The sequence below is a fragment of the Cetorhinus maximus genome, chromosome 6, assembly GCF_964194155.1.
Source record: "Cetorhinus maximus chromosome 6, sCetMax3.hap1.1, whole genome shotgun sequence".
NCBI lineage: Eukaryota > Metazoa > Chordata > Chondrichthyes > Lamniformes > Cetorhinidae > Cetorhinus > Cetorhinus maximus.
In genome coordinates, this window is record NC_135884.1 from 11,693,774 (window position 1) to 11,709,655 (window position 15,882).

The following is a 15,882-nucleotide window of genomic DNA, read 5'->3' on the forward strand; positions in this document are numbered from 1 at the left end:
TTGCCCAGAGTAGGTAAAGATACAGAGATAAAAACAAAAAGCTAAAAGCTACTGCGGATGCTGGAAATCCAAAACAAAAACAGAATTACCTGGAAAAACTCAGCAGGTCTGGCAGCATCGGTGGAGAAGAAAACAGTTGACGTTTCGAGTCCTCGTGACCCTTCGGCAGAACTGAAGTATAGTTAGGAGAGAGGTGAAATATAAGCTGGTCTAAGGTGGGGGGCGGGGGGAGAGAGAAGTTGAGGGTGGGGTGGTTGTAGGGATAAGCAAGCAGTAATAGGAGCAGATAATCAAAAGATGTCACAGACAAAAGGATCAAAGAGGTGTTGAAGGTGGTGATATTGTCTAAGAAAAGTGCTAATTAAGAATGGATGGCAGGATACTCAAGGTACAGCTCTAGTGGGGGTGGGGTGGAAAGACTAAAAAAGTATTAGTTGTAGATTTAAAAATAATGGAAATAGGTGGGAAAAGAAGAATCTATATAAATTATTGAAAAAAAAAGGGAAGGGGAAGAAACGGGGTGGGGAAGGGGGGAGGGGGAGTTTAAGATCTAAAGTTGTTGAATTCAATATTCAGCCCGGAAGGCTGTAAAGTGCCTAGTCGGAGGATGAGGTGCTGTTCCTCCAGTTTGCGTTGGGCTTCACTGGAACAATGCAGCAAGCCAAGGACAGACATGTGGGCAAGAGAGCAGGGTGGAGTGTTAAAATGGCAAGCGACAAGGAGGTTTGGGTCTTTCTTGCGGACAGACCGTAGGAGTTCTGCAAAGCGGTGGCCCAGTTTGCGTTTGGTCTCTCCAGTGTAGAGGAGACCGCATTGGGAGCAACGAATGCAGTAGACTAAGTTAGGGGAAATGCAAGTGAAATGCTGCTTCACTTGAAAGGAGTGTTTGGGCCCTTGGATGGTGAGGAGAGAGGAAATGAAGGGGCAGGTGTTGCATCTTCTGCGTGGGCATGGGGAGGTGCCATAGGTGGGGGTTGAGGAGTAGGGGGTGATGGAGGAGTGGACCAGGGTGTCCCGGAGGGAACGATCCCTACGGAATGCCGCCAGGGGGGGTGAAGGGAAGATGTGTTTGGTGGTGGCATTCTTAGCTTCTTTCTTGAACAGAGGCCCAAACAATCCCCATCCACCACTACTCTCCTCCGTCTGGCTGAACTTGTTCTCACACTCAACAATTTCTCCTTTAACTCCTCTCACTTCCTCCAAATAAAAGGTGTGGCTATGGGTACCCGCATGGGCCCCAGCTATGCCTGTCTCTTTATGGGGTATGTGGAACATTCCTTGTTCCAGTCCTACTCCGGCCCCCTCCCACAAGTCTTTCTCTGGTACATCGATGATTACTTCGGTGCTGCTTCATGCTCTCGTCGGGACCTGGAAAATTTTATTAATTTTGCTTCCAATCTCCACCCCTCCATCATTTTCACATGGTCCATCTCTGACATTTCTCTTCCCTTCCTTGACCTCTCTGTCTCAATTTCTGATGATAGACTGTCCACCAATATCTATTACAAGCCTACCGACTCCCACAGCTACCTCGACTACAGCTCCTCACCATCCGCTTCCTGTAAGGACTCCCTCCCATTCTCTCAGTTCCTTCGCCTCCGTCGCATCTGTTCTGATGACGCTACCTTCAAAAACAACTCCTCTGACATGTCCTCCTTCTTCCTTAACCGAGGTTTTCCACCCACAGTCGTTGACAGGGCCCTCAACCGTGTCCGGCCCATATCCCGCGCATCCGCCCTCACGCCTTCTCCTCCCTCCCAGAAACATGATAGGGTCCCCCTTGTCCTCACTTATCACCCCACCAGCCTCCGCATTCAAAGGATCATCCTCCGCCATTTCCGCCAACTCCAGCATGATGCCACCACCAAACACATCTTCCCTTCACCCCCCCTGGCGGCATTCCGTAGGGATCGTTCCCTCCGGGACACCCTGGTCCACTCCTCCATCACCCCCTACTCCTCAACCCCCACCTATGGCACCTCCCCATGCCCACGCAGAAGATGCAACACCTGCCCCTTCACTTCCTCTCTCCTCACCGTCCAAGGGCCCAAACACTCCTTTCAAGTGAAGCAGCATTTCACTTGCATTTCCCCTAACTTAGTCTACTGCATTCGTTGCTCCTAATGCGGTCTCCTCTACATTGGAGTGACCAAACGCAAACTGGGCGACCGCTTTGCAGAACACCTGCGGTCTGTCCGCAAGAAAGACCCAACCTCCCTGTCGCTTGCCATTTTAACACTCCACCCTGTTCTCTTGCCCACATGTCTGTCCTTGGCTTGCTGCATTGTTCCAGTGAAGCCCAACGCAAACTGGAGGAACAGCACCTCATCTTCCGACTAGGCACTTTACAGCCTTCCGGGCTGAATATTGAATTCAACAACTTTAGATCTTAAACTCCCCCTCCCCCCTTCCCCACCCCGTTTCTTCCCCCTCCCTTTTTTTCCAATAATTTATATAGATTCTTCTTTTCCCACCTATTTCCATTTTTTTTAAATCTACAATGAATACTTTAGTCTTTCCACCCCACTCCCACTAGAGCTGTATCTTGAGTATCCTGCCATCCATTCTTAATTAGCACTTTTCTTAGATATCATCACCTTCAACACCTCTTTGATCCTTTTGTCTGTGACGTCTTTTGATTATCTGCTCCTATCACTGCTTGCTTATCCCTACAACCACCCCACCCTCAACTTCTTTCTCCCCCCCGCCCCCCACCTTAGACCAGCTTATATTTCACCTCTCTCCTAACTATACTTCAGTTCTGCCGAAGGGTCATGAGGACTCGAAACGTCAACTGTTTTCTTCTCCACCGATGCTGCCAGACCTGCTGAGTTTTTCCAGGTAATTCTGTTTTTGTTTAGGTAAAGATACATCTCCTTCAAAACATCTTCAGTAGTCCTTTGCTACACACTCACGAATAGCCTGCCTTGCCTCTACAACATGTTGTAATTTTCTCCCAATTATGTTTGCTTCAAGTATATTATGACCAAAACTAAGTTTTTTTTTAAATTGTGCACTCATCATCAAATCCCTTCATAGCCTCACCCCTCCCTATCTCTCTAATTCCTCTAGTTATACAACCCTCCTAGATATCTACACTCCTCCAATTCTGATTTTATTTGTTCTATTATTGGTGGCTATGCCTTCAATACTGAGGCTTGAAGTTCTGGAATTCCCTCCGCCCTTTACCTCCTTTGAGACACTCCTCAAAACAGTGCTATTAGGAAGTTCCAGGATTTTGATTGTGTGACATTGAAGGAATGGTGATATGGTTCCAAATCAGGATGGTGAGTACCTTGGAAGGGAACTTGCTGATGGTGTACCCATGCGTCTGCCACCCTCGTCCTTCTAGGTGCAGAGCTGGTAGGTTAGGAAGGTACTGTCGGAGGCAGCTTGGCAAGTTGCTGAAGTGCAACTTCTATATGTTACACACTGCTGCTACTGTTTAAGGTGGTGGGTGGGATGGCAAACTCAGACTGCTTTGTCCTAGATGGTATTGAGCTTCTTGAGTATTGTTGAAGCTGCATTCATCCAGGCAAGTGGAGAGTATTCCATCACATTCCTGACCTGTGCCGCATAGATGGTGGACAGGTTCTGGGGGGGGGGGGGGGGGGGTGTCAGATGACTTACTCACTGTGGAATTCCCAACCTCTGACCTGCTCTTATAGCCACAGTATTTATACAGCTAGTCCAGTTCAGTTTCTGGTCAATGGTAACCCCCAGGGTGTTAATAGTGGGGGATTCAGTGATGGTAATGCTATTGAATGCCAAGGGGAGATAGTTAGATTCTCTCTTGTTGGAGATGGTCATTGTCTGGCACTTGTGTGGTATATTACCTGCCACATATCAGCTCAAGCCTAAATGTTTTCCAGGTCTTGCTGCATATTGACACTGACAGTTTCAGTATCTGAGGAATGGTATTGAACACTGCGCAATCAATGAACCTCCCCACTTCTGACCTTATGATGGAGGGAAAGTCATTAATGAAGCAGCTGATAATGATTGGGCCTACCATGAGGAATTCCTGCAACAATGTCCTAGGGCTAAGATTATTGGCCTCCAACAAACACAACCATCTTCCTTTGTGCTGGTTATGTGGAGAGTTCCCCCCACCACCCCACCCCAATTCCAACTGACTTTAATTTTACTAGATGCCACACTGTCAAATGCTGCCTTGAAGTCAAGGGAAGTAACTCTCACCTCGAGAGCTCAGGGCCTCAGAGCAAGTTAATAATTACCAATTCTTAAAATTACAATTTTACGTAGTTCTATATTCCATTTCTCTCTTTCTCCTTTACTAACACGATCAAGAATTAAATAAAGATGAGGGGGAAGCACATCCTAAGTTTCCCTGTATTGTTTAAAAACATACTTTTAAGGCAACGTGATTTGTTACTGCCTCAAACCGACATGCCATACTAATGCTACACTTTTGCGCTTCCATCTGCCCAGTTCCCAATCTAAGTGTTGATAATACTAAAGCAGATGGTGTTATCATTGCAGAGGAAAAGAGTCGCTACCTCCCTTCGCCTTCGAAGGGGTGTGTATACCTTATATAAAATGGAACTTTCAAGCAAACTCAATGTCATGCACATTGCAATACAACTTGGATAGAGCTGTTCTTTCTTTACCCCAAAACTACATTGACATGATGAAATACAATTTTTATTTTTTAGCTAAACTAAGCAGACTGAAGAATTTTGGCTGCTTGAATGTCAACCTCAAAACAGTTAATTTATCTGCGCACCATAAAATTCCAGCGACTCTGACAAGTATACTCCTTCAGTCAAAAGGCTCAATGGCGTCTATGATTTAAACACATCAATCTTTAAATTCTGCAATTCAATTGACTGAAAACATACAATCTAGCTAGACAGGGTGCAAATCACAGCAACTTTTTTCTTAAAAAGAGGCTTCTGCCTCCAGAAATGAAGAACGAGAGCCAGATGGGAAAAATGTGGAAAATAAAGAGTTTTAAGATTTTTTTTTAAAATAGGAAAATATAGTATTGAAAGCATATTCAAGTAGGGGAAGCATTTAAGGGAAAGCTAGATAACTACCTGAGCAAGGAATAGAAGAATATGCATAGATAAACCAGCATGGGTAGAGGGCGGTGTGGAGCATGAACACTGACATTGGCTAGTTGGGTTAAATGGCCTGTTTTGGTACTGTAAGTTCTAAGAAGGAAGTGAAAAAAAAAATGTAGGATTCAAGTTAAATTTAAAAAATGGTGGGCAGAATTGTGTTTTAAAACATTCTTCAAACTGCATATTAAGTGCTTAAATATTTTAGAGCAGTATAGCTACTGGCGTTTGAGTAGTGTCATTACTGTAACTTGCATTTCAGTGTTGTGCATTAGCTAACAGTTTACAAAGCAATCAACTCAGATCTTTTTCTGGTAGTTTTAAGGGTTAAAAATTATTTGAACAGTGCAAAGAAAGTGGTATACTAGTGCTTTATTTTTTTTTATTAAGAATACAACCACAACATTGACAGGAAGTGTAAAAGAATAGACCCACTGTTTGTTTTTTTTTTAAAAAACTGGCTTTTATTTTGCTATTAGTATTGCTGGTAACTATTTACTGATACAGCCAAAAAAAATAACAACACACCTAGTAAACTGCAAGTGAGGTACATTCAGAACCTCAGAAAACGTCTCCAATGTTAAAAACAAATCATAAAGGCAGGCAGTACATATACTAACATATGATAAATAGAAGGCATCAAATGCATGGTGGTGTTGACCACGCCAATCCGTTTATTGAGCTGCTGCCCAGCTTTACTCCTCACAAACTAAACACATTTAATCAGCAAGCTGTCTGAGAGCCAAAAGAAACCCCTTGCCTTTCCCCAACTCTTAGCCTTCCCTGATTAAAATCGTCATGCTGTACCTAAGTATGTTAGAGCCCAATTTGGTTTACATCACTGATCCGTTTCAGAAAGTTACCAAGCTTTTATACAAAGGAATTCAACTTTTATATTTCCAATACACTTAAAAATTTCAGTTGAGGCTACAGTATTAGCGTTATGAAATCCAATTATACAAAAGTTGAATTAAGCTACATCTATAAACAATTGTGGCAAATTCACTTCTTGGTTTGGTTTTATGTGGAGCAATACAGGCTGACAGAATGCTATTTCCTACCAGTAAGGCAGCACCTGTTGATCATGTAGATAGGTCAAAAAAAACTTAACAGTAATGGCTAACCAAAGTTTAGGTGCATACATGCATATTGTAAAATTGACCATAGCTATACATCAGCACACCAATGAGCTAGGAAAGAAAAACCTTGATTGGCTTTTAAATATTGATAGCAAACGGAGCTGTCAGGAACGGTATTACAGATAAATGAAAGGCCAGTATAATCAAGACACTATCATACTAAGTTTAACAAACATCAATTCAAGATATTTTTAAAAATCAAGTGACTGTAAATGTGTGGTAGGGTGCACTTGGTTTGCATTTTTGCTTTATAGAACACTGCAAAAAGCCTTATGCCTAGGGCGCTTAGCTTGCAAGGCAGCCCGTGTGGCCATTTCAAAGACTTCTCTCACTCCATCTTTAGTTTTTGCTGAGCATTCCATGTACCCATATGCACAAATCTTGGTGACCATCTCTTTGCCTTCTTCAGGTTTCACAGGTTCCTGTATAAGCGAGGAGGAAGAGCGCGTGAGCAAAAGAGAGAGAGAGAAAGAAAGGATTACTTCAAAAATATTATACAGAAATGTAGAATTCATATCCAAATTTGCTAGCCTACAAAAGGAAAATTGATATTAGTTCTAGGCATATCTACACATTCCCAACTTACTACAGGTGAGGGTCATCAAATTTAGTCATTAGAAGGGTAGATTTTTATTTTTAAAAAAAGGTCCAAAAGAACTTATTCAAGTTCTCCAAGTTTTGCATGCTGAAAATTCTGTCAACATGGAGAGTCCCACTGTATCTGCTGGGACAAGACAATGGATAGGCAATCAGTTACCAGAACTACAGTGAAAGTGTCTGGTGCATCAAGATCAACTTTCCTATAGGTAGTCCCCCTCTTTGAAAAATCATCCCACAGAAAAAAAGTGAAAAATACACACTGGACTGACAACCTTAAAAGCTTTTTTTTTGGTGCTTATTTTAGCATCTCCCAAAAATTTGTATTGTGAAAAAACAAAACTTCAGAGTTATATTTACATCAAATTGAACAAAAAAATAACAGGGAGCCCTAGATCAAAATTAAAGCAGAGAATGTGGGATATAAGAAACTTATAGCTGAAGTGGTAAAAAATAAGTTGACACTTTGTGTGGGTACCCTTTACTGATATGACTCTCAATCTGAAGCATTAACTCATTGAGCTGAATTTTATTCATGATGGTTAAGTCCTACCACCAGAGCTGAAAGCGGAAGCCAACCCCACTTTGGGTGACTGGAACCCTAGGGCATCATAAGCCTCTGCTGCTGGGGCTGCCATATCCAAACAAAGATGGCGGCCCACCTTCAAGAGCTACCAGGCCAATCAAAGGACCAGCAGCTCAGCAGCACCACCGCTTGCTGAGGCTGCATCACTGGTAAAAAGGCATCCTCGAAGGAAGGTCAGCATAGTCGGGGGAAGCTGGGAGCCTGGTAGCAGGGGTCCAGTGGCTGGGGAAAGTTGTGGAGCACTGGCAGTGCTGTTGCTATGAGGCTCCTCCAAGGGCCTTGGAGTTCCTGTCAAGGGCTCCCCTACTCCCAAAGAACCTGGTTGTCTCCCCATGTAGCAGATGGCCACCTGATGCAGGCATAATACCAGTGGAGGCAATAAGTGGCCTTTAATTGGCCACTTCAGTTTCCAAGCACTGGCAATATAGCATGCTGGCAACAAGATGTCAGGCTCCCCTCCTGTCGTCATTTGCCAGCCCCTCTACCTTCTAACCCATCACCAATGGGCTGGGAAAATTCAATCAATTGTTTTTAAAAGCTGGTATTGATGAGCCTCATCTCTTTCTTCCTATACTTCTCCACTAACCTGCTTCATCTTTGCCAGTTCCCTCCGTGTGTGATCATCGTTCCTCAGGTCTTTTTTGTTCCCAACAAGGATAATAGGCACGCTAGGGCAAAAATGTTTCACTTCTGGAGTCCACTTCTCTGGGATATTTTCTAATTCGGAGAGAGAGAAATAATAAAATAGATATGATTTTATGTTATGAAATAAAATCATAGAATGCTAGAGCACAGGAGGCAGTCAATTGGTCCATCAAGTCTGTATCAGCGCTTTCGAAGAGCCTTCCAGTTAGTCTCACTCCCAAGCTCTTTCCATTCATCCATGCAATTTTTTCTCCTTCAGGTATTTATCCATTTCCCTCCTGAAGGTTACTATTGAATCTGGATATATATCCATATCAGGCTGTGCACTCCAATTCCTAACCATCATGTAAAAAAGGTTTTTCCTCATGTCGCCTCTGATTCTTTATTCAATCAACTGAAATCTGTCCCTCTAGTTATCGACCCCTCAGCCATTGGAGATGGAGTAAATAAAGTAAAACTATCTTAATCCTTACTGATTTTAAATACCTCTATCAAATCTCATTTTAGCCTTCTCTGCTCTAAACAGAACAACCCCAGCTTCTCCAGTCTATCTATCTGTTTTAGTATAATCCCTCATCCTTGGAACCATTTGAGTAAATCTCTTCTGAAACTGCTCTAAAGCCTTCACATCCTCTCAAAGTGCAGTATCCAGAATTGGATACATTACTCCAGCTGCAGATAAACTAGTGTTTTGGTTTAGCTTAACTTCCTGGCTTTTGTACCCTATGCCTCTATCTATTAAGCCCAGGATTCCATATGGTTTAATAACTCTTTTAAGCTATCCTGCCAACTTCAAACAGATTTTAAAGCACCACCCTGCTCAGAAAAATTTATTTTTTAAGGACCTGGACTTTCATGATGGTTTGTCCCCAAGATATCAGTATTCTCAGTATTATTTTGAAAGGAGTTTTTTTTTTAAAAATTCATTCATGGGATGCGGGCATCATTGGCTAGATCAGCATTTATTGCCCATCCCTAATTGCTCGAGAAGGTGGAGGTGAGCTGCCTTCTTGAACCGCTGCAGTCCATGTGGTGTAGGTACACCCACAGTGCTGTTAGTGAAGGTGTTCCAGGATTTTGATCCAGTAACAGTGAAGGAACGGCGATATATTTCCAAGTCAGGATGGTGAGTCTCTTCCAGGTGGTAGTGTTCCCATGTGTCTGCTGCCCTGTCCTTCTAGATGGTAGTGGTCATGGGTTTGAAAGGTGCTGTCTAAGAAGCCTTAGTGAGTTCCTGCAGTGCATCTTGTGGATGGTACACACTGCTTTCACCGTGTACCGGTGGTGGAGGGAGTGAATGTTTGTGAATGGGGTGCCAATCAAGAGGGCTGCTTTGTCCTGGATGGTGTCTAGCTTCTTGAGTGTTGTTGGAGCACACTCATCCAGGCAATTGGGGAGTATTCCATCACACTCCTGACTTGTGCCTTGTAAATGATGGACAGGCTTTGGGGAGTCAGGAGGTGAGTTACTCACCACAGAATTCCTAGCCTCTGACCTGCTCTTGTAGCTACAGTATTTATATGGTTAGTCCAGTTCTGTTTCTGGTCAATGGTAACCCCTAGGATGTTGATAGTGGAGGATTCAGTGATGGTAATGCCATTGAAGATCAAAGGGCGATGGTTGGATTCTCTCTTGTTGGAGATGGTCATTGCCTGGCACTTGTGTGGCGTGAATGTTACTTGCCACATGTCTGCCCAAGCCTGGATATTGTCCAGGTTTTGCTGCTTATGGACATGGGTTGCTTCAGTATGAGTTGTCGTAAATGGTGTTAAGCATTGTGCAATCATCAGTGAACATCCCCACTTCTGACCTTATGATGGAAGGAAGGTCATTGATGAAGCAGCTGAAGACGGCTGGGCCTAGGACACTACCCTGAGGAACTCCTGCAGTGATGCCCTGGAGCTGAGGTGACTGACCTCCAACAACCATCTTCCTTTTGCTAGGCATGACTCCAACCAGCAGAGACTTCCCCCCCAAGACTCCCATTGACCCCAGTTTTGCTAGAGCTCCTTGATGCCACACTTGGTCAAATGCTGCCTTGATGTCTCACCTCACCTCCAGAGTTCAACTCTTTTGTGCATGCTTGAACCAAGACTGTAATGAGGTCAGGAGCTGAATGGCCCTGGCAGCATCAGTGAGCAGGTTATTGCTAAGCAAGTGCCACTTGATAGCATTGTTGATGACCCCTTTCATCACTTTACTGATGATCGAGAGTAGACTGATGGTTAGTTGGCTGGGTTGGATTTGTCCTGCTTTTTGTGGACAGGACATGCCTGGGCAACGTGTTGTAGCTGTACTGGAACAGCTTGGCTAGGGTCAGGCCAAGTTCTGGAGCACAAGTCTTCAGTAGTATTGCAGGAATATTGTCAGGGCCCATAGCCTTTGCAGTATCCAGTCCCCTCAACTGTTTCTTGATATCATGTGGAGTGAATCGAATTGGCTGAAGACTGGCATCTGTGATGCTGAGGACCTCTGGAGGAGGCCAAGATGGATCACCCACTTGGCACTTCTGGCTGAAGATTGTTGCAAATGCTTCAGCTTCATCTTTTGTACTAATGTGCTGAGCTCCCCCATCATTGAGGATGGGGATATTTGTGGAGCCTCCTCCTCCAGTGAGCTGTTTAATTGTCTGCCACCATTCATGACTGAATGTGGCAGGACTGAGCTTGGATCTGATCCATTGGTTGAGGAATTGCTTAGCTCCGTCCATCGCTTGCTGCTTAAGCTGTTTGGCACAAAGTAGTCCTGTGTTATAGCTTCACCAGGTTGACATCTAATTTTTAAGTATGCCTGGTGCTGTTCCTGGCATGCCCTGCTGTACTCTTCATTGAATCAGGGTTGATCCCTGGCTTGGTGGTAATGGTAGAGTGGGGGATATGCCAGGCCATGAGGTTACAGATTGTGGTCGAGTGCAATTCTGCTGCTGATGGCCAACAGCGCCCCTTGGATGCGCTGTCTTGAGTTGTTAAATGTGTTTGAAATTTATCCCATTTAGCACAGCGGTAGTGGTAGTAGACTCCACTGTCTCCACAAGGACTGTGCGGTGGTCACTCCTACTAATACTGTCATGGGCAGATGCATTTGCAGCATGCAGGTTGGTGAGGTCAAGTATGTTTTTCCCTCTTGTTGGTTCCCTCATCACTTGCCGCAGACCCAGAATAGCAACTATGTCCTTTAGGACTCGGCCAGCTTGGTTAGTAGTGGTGCTACCGAGCCACGCTTGGGGATAGACATTGAAGTCCCCCACTCAAGAGTACATTCTGCACCCTTGCCAACCTCAGTGCTTCCTCCAATTGGTGTTCAACATGGAGGAGCACTGATTCATCAGCTGAGGGGGGACAATATGTGGTAATCAGGTGGTTTCCTAGCCCATGTTTGACCTGATGCCATGAGACATCGTGTGGTCTGGAGTTGATGTTGAGGACTCCCACGGCAACTCCCTGACTGTATACACTGTGCCACCTTCCTTTTCTGGGTCTGTTCTGGCGGTGGGACAGGACATACCCAGGGATGGTGATGGTGGTGTCTGGGGCATCTTTTGTAAGTCTATGTTAGGCTGTTGCTCGACTAGTCTGGGACAGCTCTCCCAATTTTGGCACAAACCCCCAGATGTTATTAAAAGAGGACCTTGCAGGGTCAACAGGGCTCAGTTTGCCGCTGTCGCTTCCGGTGTCTAAGTTGATGCTGGGTGGTCCGTCCAGTTTCATTCCTTTTAGGCTTTTTAATGGTTTTATAAACTGAGTGGCTTGCTAAGCCATTTCAGAGGACATTTAAATAGCAATGGTACGTAAAAAGCTGAGAAGAGCTAAAAGACCCTCTGCAAGGAATGCGGTAGTAGGATTAAAGCCAAAGACATGACAGGCTAACTGTAATGCGACTGTAGAACAAGATTTTAGTTGGCACACCATCTTATAGATATTACTTTACAAGGTAATGAACAATAGAGTCTGGAGACAGACCTTTAAAAAAAAGTTATCATTGGTAAGTTGCGCAATTTTCATTTGTAAAATCCTCAAATAATTAAAATTATGGCTATATATTCTTCTCAAAAATGTGGCATCACAATTCACTTTGATTTTCTATTTAACAGGCTTTAACTACTTTAAAATTCTCTTGTATTAAAATGATTAACCTTCATTAAAAAGGAAATAATTTATAATTAAGCAAACCTGAATGATGTCTTAAAACGAACAAAATAAAAACCCTGATATATGTAACCAATGGATAAGAGAGAGATTAAATGCTCATGCCACCCAGTATAAAAAAGGCACATTCTTACCTAAACTGTCAGGGCTATCAATAGAAAAACACATTAGAATAACATCTGTATCTGGATAGGAGAGAGGCCTAAGTCGATCATAATCTTCCTGTCCTGCTGTGTCCCAAAGTGCCAGTTCAACCTGGAGAAGAAAGTAATCAATTTTCAGAATCTTAAATGTGGAATACTTAAAATTCTCTCCATGCACTGTGGTAATATACACTGGACAGAAGGTCAAACTAGTCTTTATCCATTCAAGAAAACAAACTTGCCCATATTCCAGCAATCTCTTCTAAAGGGTCTGCTAAGCACAATTTTCCAGAGAAGGTGAACATTGTTAGGAACTCAAAACAGTGGGTGAATGTTCTACTCAAGAATCAATGAGCTACTAATTAGTTGACGCCGTTGAAAAATTAAGCTCAGCAAGAAGGATATTTGAAGGCTGAAACACATTTTCATTTTGCATTGTGTGTTAGGATCAAGACTTCTCAAGTCCGATGGAGCACAAAAAAGATACAGTCTTCCTTTATTTCGTGTGCCTCAACCCACCAACTTCACATTTCTTTATATAATTCCAGTATCAAAACTAGAGACCATAAATATAAGATAATCAACAATACATCTAACAGGTTATACAGGAGATATACTTTAACCAAAGAGTGGTTCAGTTGAGGAACTTGCTACCACAAAGAGTAGCTGAGACAAAAAGTACAGATGCATTCAAGTAGTAGATAAGCACAAGGGACAAAGGAATAGAAGATGTGCTGATAGGGTTGGATGAAGAGAAGTGGGATGGAGCATAAAAAGATCAGTTGGGCCGGGGGTCCAGTTTATGCACGGAAAGTTGTTTGCAAGTCTAAATAATATCTGGATCTTGACATCAATTTCAAAAACCATTCTGCTACTCAACTCATGCACGTGAGAGGAGAAACATATTGTGGCTACTAATTCAAAAAAAAAACTTAAACTGGTGCAAAAGAACTTTTGAGAATGGTTTTTAAAAAATCACTTCATCATGAAGAGAAAGAGGTTTGGCCTACAGTATTTATTCAGTTTAGGAGCAATGGTTTCCACGAGTAGTTTAGATGAGAAACAACTTATGTGGCACTCCGATCAATGCTCCATCCACCAGCCCCTTCTTCTCCCACCCCAAATTTGAGAAGGTACCTATATTAATGTACACAAGTAAATGAGGAAAGGGTAAACTGTAAATATAAGATGGATTTTGGCCTTATAGAGAATGTCAGGCAACAGAATATGGTCATTAAAATCTTGTAAATGATGTTACATCTATAATGCACCAAACAATGGAACCTTCTATTGTTTACTACCAACCTGTTTTCCATCCACTTCAATATCTGCTACATAATTTTCAAAAACTGTTGGAACATACACCTCGGGAAACTGATCTTTACTGAAGACGATTAGTAGACATGTCTTCCCACAGGCACCATCACCAACTATAACCAGTTTTTTGCGTATGGCAGCCATCACTGCAAAAGGACAAAATTACAATTACATAACCACTATAGGACAAATCAATTTTTTTTTTCAGCTATGTGCCATTCTAAATGTCAGGAGATTTTTCTTTTAAAACGCTGCAGATATTTAAGATCTCATTCATTCAAATTCATTAAAAAATTTGAGAAGTTCAAAATGCAGTTGGATCTTGAGAGTACCAATGGGACCTCTTGCTAGGAACACCAAGGTCAATTGTAGTTGGTCAAATGACTGAAAACAACAAATTTAGTACAGACTGGAAAATGAACCTAGGGCTTCTAGTGTCCCATACAGCTTATTTCCGCTCCCAGTAATGCAATTCTCTGGCTTAATACAGAAGCTCTGAAAAGTATGAATAACTTTTAGATGAGCCAATATTTTGGAATACAGCACAAATCAGACAGTTGCCAATATGTTTAAATACAAATTAGAAGCGTCATTTGTTCAGGCACACATTTATTTCTTACCAATAATAAGTCCTATTTTATAGGTTTAGACAATTCTCAGCAAGCACAATGGGTGCATCAGTAAGTTAACTGATGTAATGTCTTTGAAAAATGTGGGTGGCACAATAGCTCAGTGCGTCAGAGCTCTAGTATACTGTGGTGGAGCATACAGGTTTCTGCAGATTCTCTATCTGTGAGGTTGCCAATTACGACAGCATAATTGTATGAGAATTAGTGTATGAAGGCCAGGCATTGGTGAAGGACAGAAAATGGGTTTCTGCCAGCTTGTGAGGTCCTAAAGGAAGCCTTCAGTTGCTCCTCTCAAGTGGGTAGTAATATGAAGGCTAATGAGAGTCAATCCAATATTGTGAAATATTCAGTTTTTTTAAAATGGCAAGGGTGGGGGGTGTGGGGGAGAGAATAAAATACAGAATGTTACCACAATTCCCAGATCTCACTCAATCAATCCTTACAGTACAAACTTTTAAACTTTGTAAATGGAGATTACATCATTATTATTACTATGCTTTTGTACAGGGTAGAGAATAGCATTCTTGCATGTTGATCTAATAATCAGTCTAGAAGCCTTACCTTGAAACACAATCTTTAGATTAAAAAGAAACGTCCAAGTTCTCAACAAGAATAATATGGTGAGGAGTATTCAGGCCAAACCCAGATTTAAAAAATGCTTCTCCAGCACTTCACAGAAGTTAGTTGATATAAAAATATTATCTTATTCACATGCTTTTAAAGAATTGTTTCTTGCAAACAAATTTCTGATTCAAAACCTTTGTCAGAATGAATTTAGATATCCAAGTTTCATGCAAATGTATTCTCTGCTCACTCAAGGGAATTAATAATGTAAGCCAAGATTATTGCACAAGATTAGAAAAAAATAAAAGAAACCGTAGTAAACAGAATTGTTAAATGAATGCATGTACAAGGCAAAATTTTCAGCTGTTGTTACTTAGAAACAGAAGCAGGAACTGCAAACAAAATGCAGAAGTATTATGTATGAGAAATATTGTTAGCATTCCACAAAAATGGGGCAGTGGTAATTATTTTTATAGTAAACTTGGACAACACTTCCCTTCTATTTCTTAAGATTCTGTGATTTGATTTTGTGTTAACTCTAGAAATATAAACAATACTTTCCAAAACTGATTTTTAAAATTTTTCTTCATATCTTTCTGCTTCACTAGTAGAGCACAAATCATCCACCCTAAAGGCAAACCAGGCGACTGCTGATTGAAAATTCAGAGAAGATGACAGTATAGCAAACAAAGTTCTTTCCATACCACAGATTTCTATGCAAATATGTTTACTGAAACTTGCTAAAAAAAATCCTTTCCATCTAGTCCCTGCAAGCCATTCCTTCCAAAAGAGTTCAAACACATTTAACCTGGTTTCCAATACTTAAATGCTCAAAACCCCTTGTCATTCTGCCTTGAACCCTCAACAAGTCAGCATCATTTTGAAAATGAAGTGTTCAAAATTGATTTCAGAACTTGATTTCTTTTAATGTTTTATTCATTTCTTTTTCTCCATATAACCTTAACTCGTGGGTTGCACTGCAAAATGTCTGAAAACTTGCAGAATGCTGCCCATTGTTTTGGCATTATCATTG

At 42.1% G+C, this 15,882-nt stretch overlaps 1 protein-coding gene across 3 annotated transcripts in view; it reads right to left on the reverse strand.

Moving 5' to 3' along the window:
* Positions 1-5,521: 5,521 nt before the first annotated feature.
* Positions 5,522-15,882, reverse strand: part of LOC144681526 (transforming protein RhoA-like) — a 39,946-nt gene continuing 29,585 nt past the window's right edge. For all 3 annotated transcript variants that reach the window (XM_078543172.1, XM_078543173.1, XM_078543171.1), the window contains exons 2-5: positions 13,645-13,802; positions 12,331-12,451; positions 7,993-8,123; positions 5,522-6,645 (exon numbers count right to left, since the gene is read on the reverse strand). In XM_078543172.1, the coding sequence (XP_078399298.1) occupies positions 6,472-6,645; positions 7,993-8,123; positions 12,331-12,451; positions 13,645-13,800 (582 nt within the window). In that variant the 5' untranslated portion in view covers positions 13,801-13,802 and the 3' untranslated portion in view covers positions 5,522-6,471. The remainder of the gene's footprint in view (positions 6,646-7,992; positions 8,124-12,330; positions 12,452-13,644; positions 13,803-15,882) is intronic.